The 18,620-nt window shown below is 46.1% G+C and overlaps 1 protein-coding gene across 1 annotated transcript in view; it reads right to left on the reverse strand.

The window, feature by feature from the left end:
• Positions 1 to 7,352: 7,352 nt before the first annotated feature.
• Positions 7,353 to 18,620, reverse strand: part of KCNK13 (potassium two pore domain channel subfamily K member 13) — a 122,074-nt gene continuing 110,806 nt past the window's right edge. Inside the window, exon 2 of the mRNA XM_003260871.2 lies at positions 7,353 to 9,099. Within this exon, the coding sequence (XP_003260919.1) occupies positions 8,207 to 9,099 (893 nt within the window). The 3' untranslated portion in view covers positions 7,353 to 8,206. The remainder of the gene's footprint in view (positions 9,100 to 18,620) is intronic.

Raw genomic sequence — 18,620 nt, forward strand, 5'->3', positions numbered from 1 at the left:
GACAAGTTGCCCTGATTTGGAGAGTCATGTGCCACCCCTTGCAGCCATCAGGACACTTGGGGTGACCCCGAGAGTCAGTCCATGGTTGAGGGGTTCCCAGCAGGCTTCCTGTGGAATGCATCTTTTTTTGTTTTGTTTTGTTTTGTTTTGTTTGAGACAAGGTCTCACTCTGTTGCCCAGGCTGGAGTGCAGTGGCATGATCACAGCTCACTGCAGCCTTGACCTCCCAGCCTCAGGTGAGCATCCCACCTCAGCCTTCTGGGCAGCTGGGACTACAGTTGCCACCACCACACTTGACTAATTTTTGTATTTTTTTGTAGAGATGGGGTTGTACTATGTTGCCCAGCTGGTCTTGAACTCCTGGCCTCAAGCCATTTGCCCACCTCGGCCTCCCAAAGTGTTGGGATTCCAGGCATGAGACACCTTGCCCGGCTGGAGTGCATCTTTCTGATTAGAATGGGTGTATCTTCCTTGGGTCTTTCTTTTCTTATGGAACGCCTCATGAATTGGTGTGTCATCCTTGTGCAGTTCCATTTTCACAGATGGTGAAACTGAAGCTCAGAGAGCAGGGGCCACTTTTCCAAGCCCTCCCAGCGGGAACCAGGAGTCTAATTTGGATCTGCCTATCCTACCTGTCCAAAGCCTGTCCTACCCCTGTCCTCTGCCTGAAGGATTTTTTTCAGGATGACCTGAGCCTTTTGTCCCGTGATATAGTGTGAATATTTGTCCCCTCCAAATCTCCAGATGAAAGTTGATTCCCAGTATTGGAGGTGGAGCCTAATGGGGGGTGTCTGGGTCATGAGGGTGGGTCCATCATGAATGTCTTGGTGCCATCCTCATCCTCACAGTAATGAGTGAGATCTCACTCTGTTAGTTCACATGAGATCTGGTTGTTAAGGAGTCTGGGACCTCCTGCCACTCACCCCCGCCGGCTTGCTCCCTCTCTTACCATGTGACACGCATGTTTCTCTTTCTCTTCCATCATGAATGAAAGCTTCCTGAAGCCTCACCAGAAGCAGATGCTGGCACCATGCTTCTTGTACAGTCTGCAGAACAGTGAGCCATATTAACCTTTTTTCTTATAAATCACCCAGTCTCAGGTACTCCTTTATAGCAATGCAAAATGGACAAATACACCCAGTGCCTTGGTTGGGGAGGTTTCAAGGCCAGGGTTCTCAGGTGGCCCAGCTGGGAATCCAGTCCAGCCCATGAAGACCTCAGTGAGGCCCATCACTCCTTTAATCTAAGTGATGGGCCTAGATTAAGGCCCCCAGATTATGTCTGTCCCTTGGGCTTCTGACCAGCTCAGCAAAAACCATTCCTCTTCCCTGATGCCAGATGCCTGACCTGGCTCCCACGTCGTTTTTGTTCCCAGCACTGGTTAGGGGCAGAAGTTCCATATTCATTTACATGGTCCCTTGCTGCCCTCTCACGACACTCCAGGCTGCCTGAGGACAGGATTGCTCCTGGGTCTGTTTTATTCACCACTTTTCCAGTGCCTGGCACAGAGAGGCACTAAGAATGACAAACGACTGACCGAGGCAGTCTGTTGGCTCCAGACCCCTCTCCTTGCTCCTGCAAGGAGGGACAGCTATGCTGAAGGTGTTGGAATTTGTAACACAGCAGGCTAGAACAGGAGGCGTGGGCCCCAGACTAGGCAGCCCTTAGAGGTGGGGCAGGTTCTTGGGGACAATGGCATGATCTCTGATGCTGGGAGGCTGGCAAAGTGTTTACCCAGAGAGCATAGGGCAGGCCTAGGTGATCGTCCAGGAGCCAGGGACTTAAGAAAGTGGCGAAGGGTGTTTTGTTAGGTGGACAGACAATAGAAGCAGGGTGTGCCCAGTGGCCCGATAAGTTGGCATCGTTCCATCTGGTGTGGCTCCTGTGGTTGGTCCTACTTGCCCTGTGTGCTGGGGCTGCCCGCCATAGGCCAGCACTGGAAGTCATGGGGGCCCAAACTTTCCCTGAGTCTGCCCCTTCCTCCTCTACCATGAGCCCTTGACTTCACACTGCCCCCACTCGCCTCCACCCTCTCCTCTTTCTGCAGATTAGCTGTGCCAGTCCATTGACGTCATGCTTCCATCAGAGTTCAATCTGCTTTTTTCAGCTCAGCCCATCCATATGCTCTTGGCTCCAGCCAGCTCCAGGGACCCTTTCTCATTTAGCATTGAGAACATAAGCAGCTTCCAGCCTGAGCGAAATTAGATGATGCTTGGGTCCACAGGGGAGGGGACAGTGTTTGAGAATTGGGCACTGGTGGGACAGGCTCCTGCACAGATCCTAAAGGGAGGAGAGTTAGGCCAAAGGTGTTGGAATTTGTAACACAGAGGCTATACAAGGATGAGCAGGCCCCAAACTAGGCAGCCTGTAGGGGTGGGGCAAGTGCATGGAGATGGTGACCGGATCTCTCAACAAAACTTAGGCAACTCAGTCAAAAGGACCCACACTGAAACCTTCGTCAGTGGGGAGAACAGGCCGGAGCCAAAAGCCGGGCCCAGATCCAGGCTGATGAAGCTGAATGAGGCAGGCCAGCAGCTCCCTCTCAGAACACCTCTGAAGTTCTCTAGAAATGCAGAGTTCCAGGCCCACCTATAGAGCTTCTCATTCAGAGGGACTTAGATGGTGCCCCAGGCTCTGAAGACTTTGCATCAAGAAACCCCCTAAGCACTGACCTCAAATGCCTCCCAATCAAGGACACAAGGGGCCCCATAGCCAGAGCTGGGCATGCAGGAGATTTGGGAAAGGGAATGTCGGATAGCCTCAGAATGGAGGAGAACCTTCCAGAAGGCCCTCATGGTGGAGAAGGAAAAGGAGAAGAAAAGGAAATGTGATTTTAACTTTAACTTAGACTTGGAGGCAGGTGTTACTTTTCTCCAGTAATATGACTTAAAAAAAAAATCAATTTTCTTTCCCCCCAAAGAAGGGAGAGTTAAAATAACTATCTCCATTCTCCTTCTTGCCACCCCCCTACCCGTGGTATATTCGGGTGCCAGCAAATGGTAAGTAATGCCCTTCTCATGTATCCCATCATCAGTTGATGGGTTTGGGGTACATTTCTGGGGGAGTGTTTGCTAGACTATCCAATTATGGGTCCTATAGAAATGGGTTCTGAGCTCCAGGATAGAGTGTAATCAGGGAGCTGCTGGCCTGTAATCATTTCAGTCAGATGTTTTGGCCTTGTAAAAGCTCCCGGAGGAAAACAGAGGGCCTGTAATGCATCCTGCTTCTTGGGTTCTAGAAAATTAACCTGCTGGGATTCCACACCCTTTGGGCAGGCTGTAAACCTGAGATGGGGCCACTCACACAAGATTTCTGCTTCCTCACCCTCTCCAGGTAGTAGATGTCCTCTACATCCCCAAACTCCTGTGATGGCAGCAAAGGAGCTGCTCCTGAAATCCTCCAAGCAATTTCTGTGGACAGCAAGTGTATCAGATAGTCTCAGATGGGCTCGCCTCTCTCAGGGTGTGATTGCAGTCATTGGGATAGGAATGGCCTTGGATGAAGGCCACTTTCTTCTTGAATGAAGAAGGCTTCATGGAAAATAAACCCAGAACTGTGTGGAAAGAGGCCTGACCTCCTCCCCAACCCCAGCTTGGTTCACCCTCTGGAACTGGCTCCTTAGCTCAGGGGCAGAATTGTATTTGGTTAGTGGCAAAAGCCATGTTTTAAGGTAGTGAAAAAGGTGAGTCAGAAGTTTGGATAATTACAGTCATCAAGTGGATTTTCTTTGCAACATGCAAGTTGTCTGTATTGGGACTGAATCACAGACACCATGTTAAGGAAATGAGTCAATGAGCTGTTGGATTCCATTTAAAAAATCCAGATGGAATATGCTGATGATTAAGGCCTGTGGTGCCCCCGCCTCATTTATCAGGCCTCCTCAGTCTCCTCCAATCTGTAACAGTTCATCAGGCTTTACTTATATTTCCTATCTTGAGATTTTTGAAGAGAGTATTGATTGCTTTGTAGAATGCCTCTCGATTCGGGCTTTGTCAGGTGTTTTCTCGTGATTAGATTGAAGTTCTTATGAAGGACTCCAAGAGATGCTGTGCCTTCTCAATGCATCAAATCAGGTGGCGCATGATGGGTAGGTGCTAATGGTGAGGTTAACTCTGGTCACTTGATGAATTTGATATCTGCCAGAATTCTCCACTGTAAAGTTACTATTTTTCTCTTTGTAATTACCAAATATTTTGGTCGAGATCCTTTGAGACTGCAAATATCCCTTTTGGCTTAAGCTTCTACACCCTTAATTTTAGCATCCATCAGTGGATCTTGCTTGTGGCAATTATTACTTTGGTTTTACAATACACACACACACACACACACCCCACACATCTAGATATACTATATTCAAACTGCAGAAAACAAAAGACAAAATCTTGAAGGCAGCCAGAGAAAAAAGGAATATTACATTCACAGGAACAAGAAAGGAGTTACAGCAGACTTCTCATATGAAACCATACAAGTCAGAAGACAATGGTGTGACATCGTTAAAGTGCTGATTTTTACAAAATACCTGTCAATACAAAATTCTATATCCATCAAAAACACCTTTCAAAAATAGAGAAGAAACAAAGGCTTTCTCAGGCAAACAAAAACTGAGGGAACTCACTGCCAGAAAACCTAGTCTATGAGAAATGTTGAAAAAGTTCTTTAACATTTTAAAACAATAGAGAAGGAAAAATATCTTCCATACAGAAGAATTCCAATTAATAAATGTAGAAGAAATCAGGGAAATAGAAAATTACCAGTAGAATACCACAGTAAATAATTTCAAAGCTTATTCTAGAACCACTGTTAATCTGAATCCCAGTCAACTCATACATAAAATAATTATTTATCCCTCTTATTCTGGAAAAGATCAAGGGTAGTTTGAAGATAAATGCCCTGCCTACTTCTAGGCTAGAAATCTACAATGTGGTTATGAAGGTCAAAATATTAGAATTATGAACAGGTAAGACTTAAAAACCATAAAAATGCTGGTAAGATACAGGATATTACTACAGCCTTTCCAAAACATTTTACTATGTCAAATGGTTCAATAGCCTCAGCTGATATTGAAATGAAGACTCAGTGGAAGAGAAAGAATTTGTGGTTTGTGGTTTGGTATAACTGTATCACCAGGAGTGGCACCATTTAATAATCAAGAGCCATCCTTGATGCCATGTGGCGAGTGTTGGGTACCAGGTGCAAGAACAAAACAAAGTCTTTCACTGCTGGATGCAGCATCCCCCCCTCGCCCCAGCATGTGGCCCATCAGTGCCCACAGTCTGTGCCTTTCCTGGGGGTTCACAGAGCCTCCCCTGAGGCTCATCTCATTTGGCCCTCTCCACAGCTTTGCGAGGTAGCCAGTGTTGTTACCATTTTCACATGGGGCACAATGAGGTTGACACACTTGCCCAACCTCTCCCACATTGGAACTATCAGGACTGGTGTTCATACCAAGTATGTTGATGCCAAGAACTGTTCTTCACGATGTGGTTGGCCAGACCTCAGAAACTGCTTTCTGGGGGGTATTTTGTGATTTGAGTGTTGTTGCCCCAAATGTGGGATGTGTACCAATGACTTGGGTAGAACATGAGATGACTTTAGGGGCCCTCAGGTGTGGAATTAATTAATCACACAGTGAGAAAGTTATTGCTGTGGCAAGACTCTTCTAGTCCTTTTGGTTACATCACAGAGAAAGTCTCTGCTTGATGCTAGTGTGTCTTTAACACTTCCTTATACTAAACAACTCGCTTATACTACCTGTGGGGCTGAGGTGGGAGGACTGCTGGAGCCCAGGAGGCGAAGGCTGCAGTGAGCCAAGATTGCTCCACTGCACTCCAGCCTGGGCAATAGAGCAAGACCCTGTCCCCCCCAAAAAAAAGTTTATGCCCATTTTGGATCTTATTTAAAGAAAGTCATGTGTTTTGATATAACATCTCTCTGCAAAAATTGCTTAGTTCAGCTGACCCTCTAGGAAGATGAGCCTTGGGTATGCTGATGTTCCTTGGCCTCCTGGCACACCATCAGGGCCCCCAGGAACCTGTGTTGGAGGTGCAATCACTTGCTTTACTCCAACCCATGTACTAGAAATATGGAGATCAAGGAATCCCATAGGTGCTCCTCTCCCATCCCCACAGCACCTGGTACAGTACAGATCCCATGAGAAGCTCTGTTTGGGGTCACAGGTTCCTAACAAGCATTTTGCAGTAGCTCCAGGATGCTTTCCCTTTAAGAGTGATATAGAGAATACTTTAAGATCTCTGACTTTGGAGCCGTGCAGCACTAAGTTCAAAGCCCAGTGTTGCGGCTTGTCAATCTTCTATCCGGCACTTCTGGTACTGTAAAGAAAATATCTGCGTTTGTGAGCTGGAAGCAAAGGCAACTGAGCCTGAAGAGGGACCTGTTGAGGAAGGGGGCAAGGTTGTGGGAGTAGGGGCCAAGAGCCTGGACTGCACCATCAGGAGCCCCAGGTTCCTTCCCCAGCTGTACACTATCCACCCCTAAGGCCTCGGACAAGGGACAACGCCTGTACCTGTTTCTTGGTGTCAAAAACAAGGAGGCTGGATGAGATGGTTTCTAAGGGCTCCTCCACCGGCTCTGATGTTCTCTGCTCAACATCGCAGTTTCACGAGGCATAGGTTTCAGCTTTGTCTTCTTCACGGTGGCCGTCTTTCCTCATCATTTCTTGAGAAGAGTCTCGCTCTTGTTGCCCAGACTGGAGTGCAGTGGCGTGATCTTGGCTCACTGCAGCCTCCACCTTCCAGTTTCAAGTGATTCTCTTGCCTCAGCCTCCCAAGTAGCTGGGATTACAGGCACATGCCACCATACTTGGCTAATTTCTGTATTTTTAGTAGAGACGGGGTTTCACCATGTTGGTCAGGCTGGTCTCGAACTCCTGACCTCAGGTGATCCGCCTGCCTCGGCCTCCCAAAGTGCTGGGATTAAAGGTGTGAGCCACTGTGCCTGGCCTTTCCTCATCAATTCTGAAAGGGCTGTGTGTGCACCACTCTTACGTTAGAAAAACAACAGCTATCATTTTTGAACGCTGCTGTCATCCCTCCAAATGCATTCTCCTGTGTATATGAAGGTCAACAGCCTTTGTTCCTAGTGTGGATGATTAATCTAGTTGGAAGGTTATAAAACTAGACTCGTTACAGTCTCAGAAGGCACAAAGGAAATGCATCAAACCAAAAAAAGCCGGATTTCATTATCTGGCCTAGAATGTTTCTCCAGTCAAGACACCAAAATGACGCTCGTATCCGTGAAGGTCAATTTCCCATTTCCTTTTTCTCTGAGTCCAATAAATGCCTGTTTAATGAGGTGCTTGTCCTCCACTGGCCACAATGAGCACTCATGGAATCTTAGTTAATAAAATGAGGATTTATTAAATTTTCCGTTTTAATAAATAGTCATCATCTTTGCATTGGGCCCCCAAGCCCTGGTAAAAATGAAATGGTCTGTGTGACCACTCAAAGGGAAAATGTTAAGCTATGTTCTTTAGTTACAAAAGTGAGTCTCTCCCCGTCCCACACCCCTACACCACCATCTTGCTGCGGTTTAAAGGCCTGAAGCTGAATTTAATTTTCTTTTTACATTGAGGTCTCACAGACGCCACAGCCAGGCATTAAGGCCTTAAAAATAAAAAGAAAGGGACAACAAAAAACAGAAACAGGTATAAAGAGTACAGCAGACATTTTCCCTGTGCAGACACCACTGGCAGTTCTGCTCTGAAGGAAACCTGGCAAAATGAAAGCCCAGACACATCCCCAAACATTCTCCCCTCTTTTAAAAATTCATCCATTCAGAGTTCTAGGGAAAGATGAGTCTTCACAATTTTTGTTCCCAAATAAGGAACAGAGAGAGCTTCAAGAAATCAAGGCTTAAGTAAAACCTATCTCCCCAGGCAGCTAAAGCTCTGAAACAAGATTAAAGAAACAAGGCAATGTCTAATGCTGCTTCTGTGATTTGTTTTGAAAAGACTGAATTTAGACTTAAAGAATAAGGATCAGGAGATGAGCATTGAGACTTCAGGCCCCCCATCCCTGGAAGGTGGTTGTTGGTTGGAGCCGAGATCAGATTTCTAAGGATGCTTGCGGAGGCTCCCAGGAACAGCTCCCAGAAGGAACAGAGCCAAGGCGCAGGGCTGAGCTCGTCCCCTGGGCGGCAGTCATCCTCCATTCTACCCTGGCCTCTGCCCAGCATCCACTCCTGGCTTCTACCTGTCCCCGCTGGTCTCTGCCAACCTGTTGTTCATGATTGCAAAGGCTCCCACCCCCCCTGAGAATTCATTGTCCCGGGCCAGTGTGCTGGTCTGGTGGGGGCAGCCGTTGGCCATCTCAGACAGTTGCTTCTGCAGGATGGCCAACGAGGCCTTGTTGGCTGCCAGCAAGTCCTTCATGGAGATCATCTCCCCCGAGAGCCGGCGCCCGTCCGTGTCACTCTCTGCCACCCCATCTGTCTCTATGGAGATGTTGCAGCGGTTCCGGACACTGCCTGGCATCACCACATTCCTGCGTGATCGCAACAGTCCTCTCTGGCATTGCGGGCAGCACCCGCTGTCCGTTTTCCTCAGGATCCAGTTCAAGGACTGTTTGATGAGGATAGAGATGACATTGAACAAGGAGTAGATGCAGCAGACACCCATGAGGATGAAGACGAAGTTGGCAAAGCGATAGAGGCCTTGGCTTTCATAGTGGGCGTTCTGGCTGCTGACCAGGTCCCCAAAGCCAATGGTGCTGAAAGCCACGAAACAGAAGTAGAGTGAGTCAAAGTAGCTCCAGCCTTCAATGGGGGTGTACATGGCTGAGGCGCAGCAGGAGATGAGGACGGAGGCCGTGCATAGGATCAGCATGACGTAGTACACGGAGGGCTTCCAGCCGGCCAGGCTGTCTATCTCGCACTGCCCCGCATCCTTCAGGCGCTCCTGGGGCAGGGCCCCTCGTCTCCGGAGCTGTCGCTGGTGGCACGACTTCATGATGTAGGCGATGATGGTGATCAGGCGCTCCAGGAAGAGGTTGAAGAACAAGATGGTGCTGGAACACCCAACAAGGCCGTAAAAGATCAGAAAGATTTTTCCTCCTACTGTCGCCGGAGTTGTCATCCCAAACCCTGCAGGAGAGAAAAATGAGAGAAGAGTAAGAGAAATCTTTGCTGTGAATGGGGTCTGGGTCTTGGCTTTGATGGCTGGCAAAGGACCTAAAGAGAGAGTTTCATAAAATCACTCAGCCCTAGTCTTTCTAGGAATGAGCAGGAGAATTCTCACCTGCTTTTGAAGACACTAACTGTTGTTCAGAGCTAGGCTGCTGAAAGCCCGTGTGGTGCTATTGTGCAAATCAGGAGAATAGCACCTCATCCTCATGGCGGACACAGCCAGCAAAAAATGGCTTGGTGATAAGAATGTGGGCTGGATTTCAGCCTCCCTTCCCTTCTCTGCTAGATATCCTTGTACAGTCCACAACCTGAACAACCATACTCAACAGACCATGTTTAGAGAGAGAAGCAAAGGCTCATACAAAGAAAAGGCTTATACGGACTCATCAGAATTCATTTATTCTACAAACAGTTATTGACCTGCAGATAGAACTGTGGAAAAGACAGGTCTGGTCCCTGCCCTCATGGAGCCCGAGTCCAGTAAGATGATCATGATATTGTGTGGTAAGTGTGGTGCTAGAGGGAGTACGGGATTCTATGGGAACTCCTAAGAGGGGAACCCATCTAAGAAGTGGGGTTTAGAAAAGATGAAGCTGGGAGACCTGAAAGCTAAAGAGGAGTTAGGCAGGCAAGAAGGGTGTATGTGTGTGATGGTGGTGGGATGGGGAAGTCGGGATGTTCCAGGCAGAGAAACAGCAGCCTCCCAAAGCACTGGGATTACGGGCGTTTCTAGCATACATAGAAATGAGAAATTTGCTCAAGATCTACCCATCTTTTAAACAAAATTCTTCAAACACACACTTCATACTTTTAGAATAACAACAGAAGTATTGGATGCTATACGTTGATAAACTATAAAACGTCTGTTTTGCCTTTGCCTCTAACTGTTCACATTTCCACCCTCCTGACCTTTCTACCTGTGCACACAGGCATACTGCTAAGAATGCATATTGTAGAACAATGGATGTTACTAAGAAAAACAGAAGTAGAAAAGAGAGCAGTGATACACTCAGGATTTCTCATGAAGGGGCAATGAGGGTCAGCCCACTCTCATCAGAGGGATGAGGGTTCTTTCCAAGCAAATGATTCAGTAAGCATGAGAAGGCTGACGGGTGGAGGGTTTGGCATCAGAGTCACTCTGACTACAAACACCATTAAAAAATAAAAAGAATACTGAGCATGCCTCCTTGAGTCAGTTTCTTATTAAAATCATACCACCAAAGCTCTCTCTTTTTTTTTTTTTTTTAAAGAGATGGGATCTTGCTCTCTGTCCCACAGGCTGGAGTGCTGTGGTGCGATCACACCTCACTGCAGCCTCAAACTACCAGGTTCAAGTGATCCTCCCACCTCAGCCTCCCAAGTAGCTGGGACTGAAGCTGTGCACACCATGCCTGGCTAATTTTTAAATTTTTGTAGAGATGAGGGTCTTGTCTTGTTGCCTGGGCTGGCCTCGAACTCCTGGTCTTAAGTGATCCACCCGCCTCAGCCTCCCAAAGCACTGGGATTACAGGCATAAGCCACCATACCCAGCCCAGTTTTTCCTTATTTTCAAGTTCAGATTTCTGACTTGGGTCCCAACGTTTGGATCACGAGAGCTCTCTCATGATCCTCCTTCCTGATAATATGCCACATGTCACCAAGCTGATACAGTTCCCAGTTGCTACAGCTCGGTCAATGGCTGCCTCCCAGTGCACTCTGGAAGTGTTCAGACCAGACCTTGAAATGTGTGGGCTTTTGGGGTTATGACCTGCTGGTCTGCTCAAGTCAAGCCAAGAGGCCACCTTTCCCAAACTCCCAGGTGTGCGTACTGTATTACCATTTAGAACTAAATACAATTTTCCTTTCTCAGCACACAAGGAGCTGCATTTGGGTAAGAAATTAATAGCATGTAACCAGGAAACTAGAGGAAGACACGGAGTGTAGCTTTTGAGCTAGATGGGATGGAATGGAATTGCTAGGATGATTTGGGAAGGGAGGATCAAGGGACAGGGAATAGTTCCATTGAGAATTACGTAGGGCCCTTCATTCTAGACAGAAAATCAGACCATCATCTCTTCTTTGCGAACTGTTCAAAATCAAAGTCCCTCAGCAATTCTTGGCAGTGGAGGTTCAATGTAGACCCCAAAGCTGCAAGACCAGAGAGTATTGCTGCTGTAGTTACTAAACACAGGGAACTGAATGCAGCAAACCGGCAGAAAAAGGGGGAAACATTTATCTGGGGCCATTTATTCTAGAAGCTGGATGAAGTCAATGAAAATAGGGAAGGTTCAGAAACATGAAGAGAGATGTGTGGGCTGGGGAAGGGTCCTTTCAGACAATCAGAAAAGAACATTCTCCGGTAGTCCTCACCTGTTTTAGAGGTGAATTAGTCATTCTACTTTCAGAAAGCTGAGCAACAGGAGTTGCTATGGATTTGCTCCTAGCCACAGTGATAGCAATAATTTACTGAGCACCTGTTAAGTTCAAGGCCCTGCACTACATGTCTGGACCACTGCCATGGTCTGAGTGTTTATATGCCCCCCAAATTCATATGTTGAGATCCATCACCCACAAGGTGATGGTATTAGGAGGTGGCATCTTTGGGGGAGGTGAGTGTGTTGTGAGTGTGGTGCTCTCATGAATGAGATTAGTGCTCTTATAAAAGAGGTGATTCATCCATTCCTTCCTCCATAGGAGGACACAAGAAGGTGCCATGTATGAGGAAGCAGGGCTTTCACAAGATACTCAACCTGCTGATGCCTTGATCTTGGACTTCACAGTCTCCAGAATCATGAAAAATAAACCTCTATTGTGGATAAACCTCCCAGTCTTCAGTATTTTGTTATAGCAGCCCATGTGGACTAAGACAGCCAAAGAAGATGACACAGACATTGTTCTTGACCCCAGCATCCAAGGCTGAGACAAACTATCTACAAAACAAGCCACAGTGGGCTGGGCACGATGTCTCATGCCAGTAATCCCAGCAGTTTGGGAGGCTGAGGTGGGTGGATCATGAGGTCAGGAGATTGAGACTATCCTGGCCAACCTGGTGAAACCCTGTCTCTACTAAAAATACAAAAATTAGCTGGGCATGGTGGCACGTGCCTGTAGTCCCAGCTACTTGGGAGGCTGTGGCAGGAGAATCACTTGAACCCGGGAGGTAGAGGTTGGAGTGAGCCGAGATCGCGCCACTGCACTCCAGCCTGGTGGCAGAGTGAGACCCTGTCTGAAAAAAAAAAAAAAATCAAGCCACAGTGAGTCAAGGGCCAACACAGAAGCACCATGGAGTTATCTGGGTTTAGGGGCCCAAATGCAGCCTCACTTTGGGATGAGTGACATAGGCACAGACAGTGAAGTGCTGATACCAGCAGACACACTTGATGAGCTGATTTTTCCAGTGAATGAGGTTTCTAGTGACATGTTCCAGAGATTTAACATTTCTACATTCTATCTTATTTATTTGGTTATAACATACTCAATTTTGTTAAGGGGGGGATAATCATGACTTCTGGTTATCTACTGTTTGATGGATGACTGCTATCTCTCCCATCAGGAAAAATAACAGAAAATGGTACAAATGGTGGTATTTATGGAAGCAAAGGGAGACAGCTTCCTCATGTCTGCAGTTGGAGGTGTGAGAGGTGGTTTTACTACTCTCAGCGCTGAAAAGTGTGGAAGTAAGCTAATAATGCAGGCTTTTCCATAGAAACCCTCCCCTTTTTTGAGCCCCATAATGCTGAGAGTTGAAGATGGCTCAGATGGTGAATAATAAACCTCAGGGTCCTTTTTTGGTAGAGGAAAAGGGCTCAGGGATTATTATCAAAGGCCTTTCCTCTGCCAGGCTGTGTGCTTGTCAGCAACTCCTCACACCCACACTGGGGAGCTGGGTATTATTAGTCTACTAGTTGCATTTGACAAATGAGAAAAAGACTACAGAAGCTGAGTGGTTTGCCTAAAGTAATAAAACCAGAATCAGAACCTAGATTGTCTTGTCTCCCAGGCCTGTGCTTTTTTCCACCTGACTAGGCTGAGTGTAGCTCACTGTCATCACTGTCAAGGGTACAAGCCATGAGCAGAACAGAGGGAAGGAAATTACCCAAGTGTCCATAGTTCAATGCTTTATACAGACACCCAGACCGCAGTGGCTGCCAAACCTGGTACCAAAACCGGGGCGGAGGGGGGGGCGGTGGGGGTTGGCTGGCATCACAAGCTAAAACCTTAAAATTTTCATGTACTAAAACATATAAAACATATATTTCTAAATGTATATATGTCTCTTCCAACAAATGATATAATTACATCAGTTTAAAAACCTGTTATGCCCCATGCATTTCAGTCTCCCCATATTTTGTAGGCATACAAATGAAACTGACAGTCACAGGTGGTACTTTTCAATACGTAATATATTCCCTGTGCTTCAAGCCTGAAGTCATCTGATTGATATTCAGCCCCCGAATCTGGGAGCAGATGAGTGGATCGAGAACCAACAGCTCTTGGAGGCCAGTGAAATTCACAGCTGATTTGGTCTAGTTCCCTTAAATCATTTCAGGCCTCTGTTAATGTGCTTGTAATTTCTAGGGCAGATTCTGGGACCAATCCCAGCCTCTCTGCTGTCCTTAGGGCTAGGAATAAAGCTACCAGGGACTGCCAAGGTCCCTGTCAACCTCCACAGAACACTTCACTGAGCCCATGAAGAGCAGGTCCGTAGTCTCCCAGCCTTTTATGTATATGCCATCAACTACATTTTTTTTTCAAAATTCACTTAAGGTTAAAAAAAAGTAAAAGCTTTATATTATGATATTTTTCAAACAGGCACAAAGGCAGAGCAAAAAGTATAATAAACTCCTATTTTCCAAATTATCAACATTCTGTCAACCATGCTTCTCCCATCCCACCCCACCTCATCCCCTTTATTTGCTGGTGTATTGTAAAGTTAATCCCAGATAACATACCATTTCTTTGATTAATAAAGACACATCTTTAACTGCCAAGCCTTTATTTTTCAAACATAACCACTGTGCCATTACCATACCTAATAACATTAATACTAATTCCTTAATATCAAATAATACCCAGTCCATATTCAGGTTTCTCAAAATTATCTTTTTACGGATGATTTGTATGAATCAAGATCCAACAGGCTGCACCCACATTTAGCAGAGCTCTTCAGCCTCTTTCATTCATTAACAATCTCCCCTCTCATTTGGTACGCCCTTGATTTGTTGTCCTGTAGACTTTAATCAGGTTTTTTTTTTTTCTAGAAATACTTGAGTGTAGAAAAAAGCATTATGTATTTCGAGAATGTTCTTATATGCAGAGGCAACTCTCAAATGCTACACGAGGACATAAAAATTGGTATAAATTGTCTAGAAAGCAATTTGGGAATATGTGTCAGACACTTTTTTTCTGTTTTTATTTATATATTTATTTTTATTTTTCATTTTTATGGGTACAGAGTAGGTATATCATGAGATATTTTGAGACAGGCATACAGTGCATAAAATCACATCAGGCCGGGTGCGGTGGCTCACACTTGTAATCCCAGCACTTTGGGAGGCTGAGGCGGGCAGATCACCTGAGGTCAGGAGTTCAAGACCAGCCTTACCAACATGAAGAAATCCCTCCTCTACTAAAAATACAAAATTAGCTGGGGTGGTGGCGCATGCCTGTAATCTCAGCTACTCCAGAGGCTGAGGCAGGAGAATCACTTGAACCCAGGAGATGGAGTTTGCGGTGAGCTGAGATTGCGCCATTGCACTCCAGCCTGGGCAACGAGAGCGAAACTCCGTCTCAAAAAAAAAAAAAAATCATCATCATCATCATCATCACATCAGGGTATCCTTTTTATCCTGTTTTTTTGTTGTTGTTGCTTTTGGTTTTTTGTTTTTTGCTTTTAGGAATATATCTCCCAAATTATGACTAATGTGACCAATTATGCACATGGATGTTCACCATGTCTTTACTTTTAATAATGAAAATCCTCAGCAACCTAAATATCAGATAATGGGGAAATGACTAAATCAAGTAGCCATTAAAACTGTATATCTAAAGAGTTCTCAATGACTGGTGAAAACGTTAAGTGGAAAAAAGCAGAGCAACTTTGTGTGTCTGCAGTGTGTCTGCAGCATGAGTCACGCCTGACATATGGGGCATCCTCATTAAATATTTGTTGGATGAAGGAATAAACTTTGTAAAATATATTTATGTAGCTATATACTGCAGCAATTAAAATGCTTTTGGCTGCCAGGAACAGCAAATCATAAATAGAGGTGGCTTAAACATGCAGGGGCTAGCTCCTAGAACATGAAATTGAGAGAGAGGGCAGCTCCAGGGATGGTTAATATGGTGGCTTTAGAATATGATGCATGAATCAAGACCGACTCCTTCCCAGCTCTGGCCCTGTCACCATGTCAGCTGGCTCCCTTCATACCAACAGCTTCAGGAATCACTCCCTCACACACCAGTGTCCAGAGTCAGAAAAATGGTTTCCTACTTTGGGTGTATCCTTTCCAGAAGTCCTCTGGCAAGATTGCCATTATATACCACTGACCAGCCCAAGTTACATGCCCACTCTGAAAACCAGTTATCTATAAGAGGAAGGATTCCTCTGGTCAGGATTCATCAGATTCCCTTGGGGGAAGAGACGGACCCCAGAATTGACAATGTCTGCCATAGACATACATAGAAAAGGGGAAAAAAAAAAAGAAAAATACACAAAATTTTCAATCAGGTTATTTGGAGGTGACGATAACACGAGTGATTTAATTATTTTCCAATGTTTTATTTTTCATTACTTTTTTTTTAAAGACTAACCAAGTGCAGTAGTGAGAATGCAGGGAAGGAGTAGAACAAAGAGTGCTATCTGTAACTGTGAACAATCAATTGAAATAAGTCACTACCTTCAAACCAGCCTCTTTCATTACTGCTTTTTTTTTTTTTTTTTAGATAGGATCTCACTCTACTACTCAGGCTGGAGTGCAGTTGCGTGATCTCAGCTCATGGCAACCTCCGCCTCCCAGGTTCAGGCGATTCTCCTGCCTCAGCCTCCCACGTAGCTGGGATTACAGGTTGCATCACCGCACCTGGTTAATTTTTGTATTTATTTATTTATTTTTTGAGATGGAGTCTTGCTCTGTGGCCAGGCTGGAGTGCGGTGGCATGATCTTGGCTCACTGCAACCTCTGCCTCCTGGGTTCAAGTGATTCTCCTGCCTCATCCTCCCGAGTAGCTGGGACTACAGGCACGTGCCACCAAGCCGAGCTAATTTTTGTATTTTTTAGTAGAGACAGGGTTTCACCATGTTGGCCAGGATGGTCTTGATCTCTTGACCTCGTAATCCATCTGCCTCGGCCTCCCAAAGTGCTGGGACTACAGGCATGAGCCACTGAGCCAGGCCTCTTTCATTATTTTTAAACTGAGAAAAATATGTTTCTCAGCAGGTTTTCTCAAGTTGCAGTCAAACACCTGCGCAGACACCTGCAGCATACCTCTTGATTCATTCTTCTCAATACTCCAAGGAACCAAAGCTTGATTTGCATATACTTTCCCACAGCCTTTTTGATGCTAACAGTTTAAGCCTTCTCATGTGGGATGAAACTACAAAAGAATTGGCAGACCATTTTTTTTCGTAAAAAGCCCCTCCAATTTCAACTGGGATGAAGAAAGGAGGCAAGAACAGACTCCTGTGGATTATTCTTGAGGGGTGAGGTGGGGGATGGGAAGTGGGTTCAGTGATGGAAGACTTAGAAGATCAGCAGGAGGCCCTGAGTCCTCACTGGGCCCATTGTATTTATGTGGATTATGGAACCACAATTCTCAGAGCTGGACAGACTTCATGACATTCTAGTCCAAGCTTTTTAAGTTACCGGTGGGGAAACTGAGGCATCAATAAGCCAGGCAATCTTCACAGGTTGTGGAGGCCTGGCTGAACTCAGATCCCACGTCTGCAATGCAGACTTCTCTCCTCTCCTCTTATTGCTTGTGGTACATAGTTTCCAAAGATGATTTCAAACAAATTGCTCCCATCCTTGTAAGCACTTGCTGTTTTTCCCATTAAGAGATGAAGCCTATTTCCTCTCTCCTTGAATCTTGGATGACCCTGAGACTTGCTCTGACCAGCAGAATATGGTGGGACCGATGCTGTACTAGTTCCAGGCTTAGGCTGTCAGCTTAGGAACTTCAGCTTCCTCTCTCTGGATCCCCTAGACACCATGTAAGAAGGGTGACCACCGCCCCGTCTGGGAAGTGAGGAGCGCCTCTGCCCGGCCGCCCCGTCTGGGAAGAAATGAGGAGCACCTCTGCCCGGCCGCCCCATCTGGGAAGAAGTGAGGAGCACCTCTGCCCGGCCGCCCCATCTGGGAAGAAGTGAGGAGCGCCTCTGCCCGGCCGCCCCGTCTGGGATGTGGGGAGCGCCTCTGCCCGACCGCCCCGTCTGGGAGGTCTACCACGGAGGCCAGAAGCAATGTGGGGGCTGGAGGTGGTGGCTCACGCCTGTGGTCCCGGCACTCTGGGGGGCCGAGGCGGGTTGATCACTTCAGGCTAGGAGTTCGAGACCAGTCTGGCCAACATGGTGAAACATATGAAAAATACAACAGACAAACCAACCAACCAACCCAGTGACAACAAAACAGGTCTACCCTGGAGTCATACTCTAATTTTTTCTATTTTCCTCCCTTTTTGGTCCTTTATCCCACTTTCTTTTTCTTCCTCTTCCTTCTCCTTCTTCTTTGTCAAATAGAGGATTGAGTTATTATCACTGATCCATATAAAGTCCCTCTCTCATTTATTTTAATTCCCACCCCCCATTTCTATTCCCCGACTTCCCATGTGCAACCTTCCTAATATGTTTGATACGCATCTTTTTGTTTGTATGTATTTTTAGAAAATGTTTATTGTTTTTGTGTGCAAAAAAAAATTAATAAAAAAAAAAAAAAAAGAAGGGTGACCACTCAGCTGGAGAGACAGGCCCTGCCATTCCTAGATGACTAGATTCCTAGTGCCAGGTACTGAGTAAAGCCCAGCCAAGGCTACAGCTGGATGCAGTCACAAGAGTCAGCAGTTGACACTGAGTTGAGCCAAAGAACTTCAAGCTGAGCCCAGGAAATTCACAGAATTGTGAGAAACATTGACGGTTGGTCAAACCACTCATTTGGGGAGGTTTGCTACATAGCGATGGATAATGAAATATCTTCTGTCTGGGACTTCCAGCGTTTTCAACAGGCACCTGTTTCCCTCTATCTTCCTCCTCTTCTTCAGCTCCTTGCTCCACTTTCCATTGAAAATTAGGTGTGAGGGACTTAAGGGGGCTTCAAGAGAAGGCCCGCAAGGGATGTGGAATTGAATGGAGGTTCAACTTGTAAATCAAGCAGGCTGTTGAACCTGTTTGATTTTAAGGAACAGCCTCCAATTGAGGGCAGGGGTAGGAGGAAGAGAGCATTCTACTGTTAATAAATATTTGGCTGCTTCCCAAATTGGGCTATAAGAATAATGTTTCCACAAAC

Source organism: Nomascus leucogenys, chromosome 22a, assembly GCF_006542625.1.
Source record: "Nomascus leucogenys isolate Asia chromosome 22a, Asia_NLE_v1, whole genome shotgun sequence".
In the NCBI taxonomy this organism is placed as follows: Eukaryota; Metazoa; Chordata; class Mammalia; order Primates; family Hylobatidae; genus Nomascus; species Nomascus leucogenys.